Source organism: Danio rerio, chromosome 9 (genome assembly GCF_049306965.1).
Source record: "Danio rerio strain Tuebingen ecotype United States chromosome 9, GRCz12tu, whole genome shotgun sequence".
Taxonomy (NCBI): Eukaryota; Metazoa; Chordata; class Actinopteri; order Cypriniformes; family Danionidae; genus Danio; species Danio rerio.
The window spans coordinates 58,640,427-58,646,260 of record NC_133184.1 but is presented as its reverse complement, the minus strand read 5'-3'; the positions used below and the strand labels follow the sequence as shown (position 1 = coordinate 58,646,260).

The 5,834-nt window shown below is 47.4% G+C and overlaps 1 protein-coding gene across 50 annotated transcripts in view; it reads left to right on the top strand.

Moving 5' to 3' along the window:
• LOC108179575 (serine/threonine-protein kinase Nek5) overlaps positions 1-5,459 on the top strand; it is a 28,433-nt gene extending 22,974 nt beyond the window's left edge. For 13 of the 50 annotated variants that reach the window (XM_073913371.1, XM_073913375.1, XM_073913365.1 and 10 more), the window contains 10 exons: positions 1,918-2,081; positions 2,224-2,302; positions 2,506-2,601; positions 2,973-3,053; positions 3,210-3,278; positions 3,365-3,430; positions 3,604-3,802; positions 4,261-4,365; positions 4,531-4,636; positions 4,883-5,459. In XM_073913371.1, coding sequence (XP_073769472.1) covers positions 1,918-2,081; positions 2,224-2,302; positions 2,506-2,601; positions 2,973-3,053; positions 3,210-3,278; positions 3,365-3,430; positions 3,604-3,802; positions 4,261-4,365; positions 4,531-4,636; positions 4,883-5,084 — 1,167 coding nt within the window. In that variant the 3' untranslated portion in view covers positions 5,085-5,459. Of the gene's footprint in view, positions 1-1,917; positions 2,113-2,223; positions 2,368-2,505; positions 2,602-2,972; positions 3,054-3,209; positions 3,279-3,364; positions 3,431-3,603; positions 3,803-3,999; positions 4,366-4,530; positions 4,637-4,821 lie in introns of those variants that run through there. The other 37 variants (XM_073913370.1, XM_073913367.1, XM_073913361.1 and 34 more) reach the window with 11 other exon arrangements.
• The last annotated feature ends 375 nt before the right edge of the window (positions 5,460-5,834 follow it).

Here is a 5,834-nt window from a genome sequence, read left to right as displayed (position 1 = left end):
GGTAACAAAGTTGACGGTAACAGAGTTGACGGTAACAGAGTTGACGGTAATAGAGTTGACAGCACGGAGTTGATGGTAACAGAGCTGACGGTAGGGAAGTTGACGGTAACGGAGTTGATGATAACAGAGTCAGCAATAACAGAGTCAATGGTAAAAGAGTCGACGGTAACAGAGTTGATGGTACAGAGTTGATGGTAACAGAGCTGACGGGAGGGGAGTTGACAGTAACAGAGTTGACGGTAACAGAATTGACGGTAACAGAGTTGACGGTACGGAGTTGATGGTAACAGAGCTGACGGTAGGGAAGTTGACGGTAACGGAGTTGATGATAACAGAGTTGATGATAACAGAGTTGACGGTAACAGAGTTGACGATAACAGAGTCGACGGTAACAGAGTTGACGGTAACAGAGTCGACGGTAACAGAGTTGACAGCACGGAGTTGATGGTAACAGAGCTGACGGTAGGGAAGTTGACGGTAACGGAGTTGATGATAACAGAGTTGATGATAACAGAGTTGATGATAACAGAGTTGATGGTAACAGAGTTGACGGTAACAGAGTTGACGGTAACAGAGTTGACGGTAACAGAGTTGACGGTAACAGAGTTGACGGTAACAGAGTTGACGATAACAGAGTCGACGGTAACAGAGTTGACGGTAACAGAGTCGACGGTAACAGAGTTGACGGTAATAGAGTTGACAGCACGGAGTTGATGGTAACAGAGCTGACGGTAGGGAAGTTGATGGTAACGGAGTTGATGATAACAGAGTCAGCAATAACAGAGTCAATGGTAATAGAGTCGACGGTAACAGAATTGACGGTACAGAGTTGATGGTAACAGAGCTGACGGGAGGGGAGTTGACAGTAACAGAGTTGATGATAACAGAGTTGACGGTAACAGAGTCGACGGTAACAGAGTTGACGATAACGGAGTTGACGATAACAGAGTCGACGGTAACAGAGTTGACGGTAACAGAGTCGACGGTAACAGAGTTGACAGCACGGAGTTGATGGTAACAGAGCTGACGGTAGGGAAGTTGACGGTAACGGAGTTGATGATAACAGAGTTGATGATAACAGAGTTGATGATAACAGAGTTGATGGTAACAGAGTTGACGGTAACAGAGTTGACGGTAACAGAGTTGACGGTAACAGAGTTGACGGTAACAGAGTTGACGGTAACAGAGTTGACGATAACAGAGTCGACGGTAACAGAGTTGACGGTAACAGAGTCGACGGTAACAGAGTTGACGGTAATAGAGTTGACAGCACGGAGTTGATGGTAACAGAGCTGACGGTAGGGAAGTTGATGGTAACGGAGTTGATGATAACAGAGTCAGCAATAACAGAGTCAATGGTAATAGAGTCGACGGTAACAGAATTGACGGTACAGAGTTGATGGTAACAGAGCTGACGGGAGGGGAGTTGACAGTAACAGAGTTGATGATAACAGAGTTGACGGTAACAGAGTCGACGGTAACAGAGTTGACGATAACGGAGTTGACGGTAACGGAGTTGACGATAACGGAGTCAACAATAACAGAGTCAATGGTAACAGAGTTGACGGTAACAGAGTTGACGGGAGGGGAGTTGACGATAACAGAGTCAGCAATAACAGAGTCAATGGTAACAGAGTTGACGGTAGTGGAGTTGACAGTAACAGAGTTGATGATAACAGAGTCAGCAATAACAGTCAATGGTAATAGAGTCGACGGTAACAGAGTTTACGAAAACAGGGTTGACGGTAACGGAGTTGATGATAACGGAGTCAGCAATAACAGAGTCGACGGTTATAGATTTGACAGTAACGGAGTTGACAGTAGTTGTGTGTGTGTGTGTGTGTGTGTGTGTGTGTGTGTGTGTGTGTGTGTGTGTGTGTATGCGTGGGTGTGGGTGTGTTTATGTGTGTGTGTTAGCAGGTGAAGGCTCAGAGTCCTGCTGTGTTCAGAGCTGCTGTTGAGCACAGATGGAGGAGTCCAGCGGAGCCACAGAGAGACCCAGATCAGGATCAACATCAGCATCAGGATGAGCATCAGGATCAGGATCAGGATAGACCCGCAGCTCTAGAACCCTTCAGACTGTGAGATCATAAACCACTGATAGAGTTTCCTGTGAGAGTTGTGTTCAGGGACACTGTTGGGGGGACAGAGTACAGTATAAAGCAATGGAAATCTATGAAGTGACCCCACAATTCACAAAAACAAATGTGTGTGTGTGTTCAGTGTGGCGGCGGCGAGGGACGAGTATCTGCAGAGGAGACGGGAAGCACATCAGTATAAGCTCAGAGCTCAGAAACAGCTGGTGAGACTCACTCATATATGCATCCTTCTGTGTCTAGAGACTGTGGACAATAGAGCTGCACCCAGGTCAGTCTGAGGTGGGGCTGCAGTGCCTGCTGTGGCTCAACAGTCCAGTACAGGAGCAGCATTTACTGATTATTCTGCTGTATTTACTGATTATTCTGCTGTGTTTTCTGTATTTTCTGCTGTATACGCTGTGCTCAGGGTCTCAGGCCGTCCACAGCAGATGCTGAAGGGTGTCAGCAGGTCAACAGCCCAGAGCATCAAGGGAAAAGAGCGTCTCAGAGAAAGCAGCAGGAGGTCAGTGACAGCACACTCATGCCTGTGTGTGTGTGTGTGTGTGTGTGTGTGTGTGTGTGTGTGTGTTGTTCTGGTATTTACAACTTAATGAGGACCAAATGACCAAGAGCAGTACATGTTGGGCTTGGGTGTTGATCTGTGTGGTCTCCATGAGGAGCAGGGCTGATAGATCAGGCTGGAGGAGTGTGCAGAGAAGAGTGTTTACTGAGAGGGATGAGTTTAGAGGGAGAGGAGAGAATACACAGTCTGTACACTACAAACCTTACCACAGCTGTGTGTGTGTGTGTGTGTGTGTGTGTGTGTGTGTGTGTGTGTGTGTGTGTGTGTGTGTGTGTGTGTGTGTGTGTGTGTGTGTGTGTGTGTGTGTGTAGGAGTACCTGCAGCAGCTCCAGCTCATCAGACAGCAGTATCATCGGGATGTCAGACAGATGAGGATGAGGCCAGATGTTGAGGTATGTGCAGTCGCTCCGGAGATGAAGATGATGGAGAGGGAGGTAATGGAGATGATGATGGTGGTGCTGGTGAAGATGATGATGATGGAAATGATGATGATGAAGATAACGGTGATGATGATGAAGATGAAGATGAAGATGTGGTGTTGATTTCAGGAGACCCCTGCGGCGGCAGGAACAGACACATTGAACTTTAACGGACACACACACAGGAAACAGCAGCAGGTAAAAACACAGCAGACTCAACACACACACACACACACACACACTGACGTCTGAGCCACACACTCTGCTGGATGTGTGTGTTTCAGAGAGGAATCATGTTTGAGATCAAGCTGACAGAGGAGAAGAAGATGGAGGAGGACGAGGAGTCGGAGGTGAACAGGTGCAGCTCACGAACACACACTGAGCCCACACTGAGCCTCTCTCACCTGTGTGTGTGTGTGTGTGTGTGTGTGTGTGTGTGTGTGTGTGTGTGTGTGTGTGTGTGTGTGTGTGTGTGTGTGTGTGTGTGTGTGTGTGTGTGTGTGTGTGTGTGTGTGTGTCGCAGGATGAGCCCCTGAACGACACACTGACGTTTGCACAGGCAGAACAGCTTCAGATTCCACCGCACGGCTCTCTGGACAGACAGGAAGAGGAGGAGCCAGGGGTGAAGAGAGGCCAATGGGGTCGCGGCGCTGCAGAGACTTTACTGAACGCTCTGGAGAACATGAACATGACTGACAGCACCACTGACGCATCACTGACAGGTGACACACACACACACACACACTCTCTATCACACACACAAACTCATACACACACTTTAACAATCTCCGTCTCTCACACATACACACACATGCATGCATATACACAAACCCACACACACACTTCAGGCTGACTATAGTTAGTGTGTGTGTGTGTGTGTGTGTGTGTGTGTGTGTGTGTTTGTGTGTGTGTGTGTCAGATATAAGTGCAGAGAAGATCAGTCCAGCACTGAGGAACAGAGACACTGAAGGTTCTGGAAACACACTCAGCTGAGCTCCACATGGACGCTCTGCTCATATAGAGTGTGTGTGTGTGTGTCATATTCATCATCCTCACTTCAGTCTGTCTGGAGTTTTCCTGTGTGTTAGTGCAGGGCTGATGTGTCCAGAGTGTGTTCAGTTTGGTGTGTGTTGAGTGTGTGTTGTGTTCAGTATGAGTGTGTGAATCTGACTGACTGCAGTTTCAGAAGAGCAGGAGGAAGACAACAGGAAACACTGGACACAGCGCCTGCCGCACACACTCCTGAATGCACTCGCTCAAGCGGAGCTCACTGACTGCAGCACAGGTACACACACACACACACACGCACGCACGCACACACACACACACACACACACAGAGCACAGCTCGCTGACTGCAGCACAGATAAACACACACACAGAGCAGGTGTTCGATAACGTGTGTGTCTGTGTGTGTGTGTGTGTGTGTGTGTGTGTGTGTGTTCACCCAGACATGCTGCTGTCATCAGATAAAGCTCGTCTGACAGATGAAGAGGAAGATGGAGAAGTGGAGGAGGATGAAGAGCGCCTGCAGCCTCGATCAGATGATGAAGACACGTGAGCCACACACACACACACACACACACACACACTTACAGACTCACACTCTTGTTCTCTCATGTACACACACACACACAGATTAACATGCTCATTCACACGCAGAAGCACACAATCACTCTTTCTGTCTCTCTCTCTCACACACACACACACACACACACACACACACACACTTACAAACACAGAGAAACAGAAACACACTCTCTCTCTATCTCTCTCTGGTGTGTGTGTGTGTGTGTGTGTCAGAATCTTCGAGGACTCAGATGATGAGCTCCGGCAGCAGATCTGTGACTCCATGAGGAACCTGCTGACCACACAGGAGATGCAGGAGCAGAGCAGCGCACAGGAAGTGGAGCACCACACACAGGAAGTGCCTGAGGACAGCGTTCTAGATCATGTGGAGAGCGAGCGGCCTGAGGACGAGTCTCAGAGACACACAGCAGACTGAGGAGACTCAACAGCAGCATTAAAGCAGGTTTCCTCTGTGATCCGCTGTACAGTCAGGATCTGTCCTTCACGATGGCTCCAGCACAGACTGAGACGGACTCAGAGGAGTCGTGCTGATCTTCATCTGTGTGTATTGTGTGTTCGCTGTTGCTGCTGTGGAGTATGGTGCTGGACAACACTCAGAATAAATGACTGCAGTGTTCTGACACACACACACACACACACTGTTCATCCTGCATCAGGCCTGTGTAGCTCCACCGTCTCACTCATGTCGCTTCGTTCATCTTCAGACACATGTGAGGATGTTTTAGATGAAGTCCTGGCTCCATATTCAGTCAATATTTCAGTCGATTAAAGACTTTTTTCAGACCTAAAATGGAGTTTTGTATATGGTGTTTGTATATACTCTGGATATGGTGTTGGTTTGGATATGTCAGTAGTTGGAGCTTCATATGATCACAGCTGAACACTGAAGACACATGGACTGTTTGAGCAGGGGTCTCAGACTCAGTTTACCTGGGGGCCGCTGGAGGCCGAGTCTGGCTGAGGCTGGACTGCATCAGGTTTTCCACAATAAATTAAGTATATATTATTAATTTGTTAATTTTTTTCATCTTGTTTTGTGTTAAAAATAAAAATAAAGAGATTTGAGAAGATCGAGAATTACAACACAAAATAAGATGAACAAAATAAAAAATAAAAGTGAATAAAGCCATATTTCAATCAGTAATAATAATAATAATAATAATAA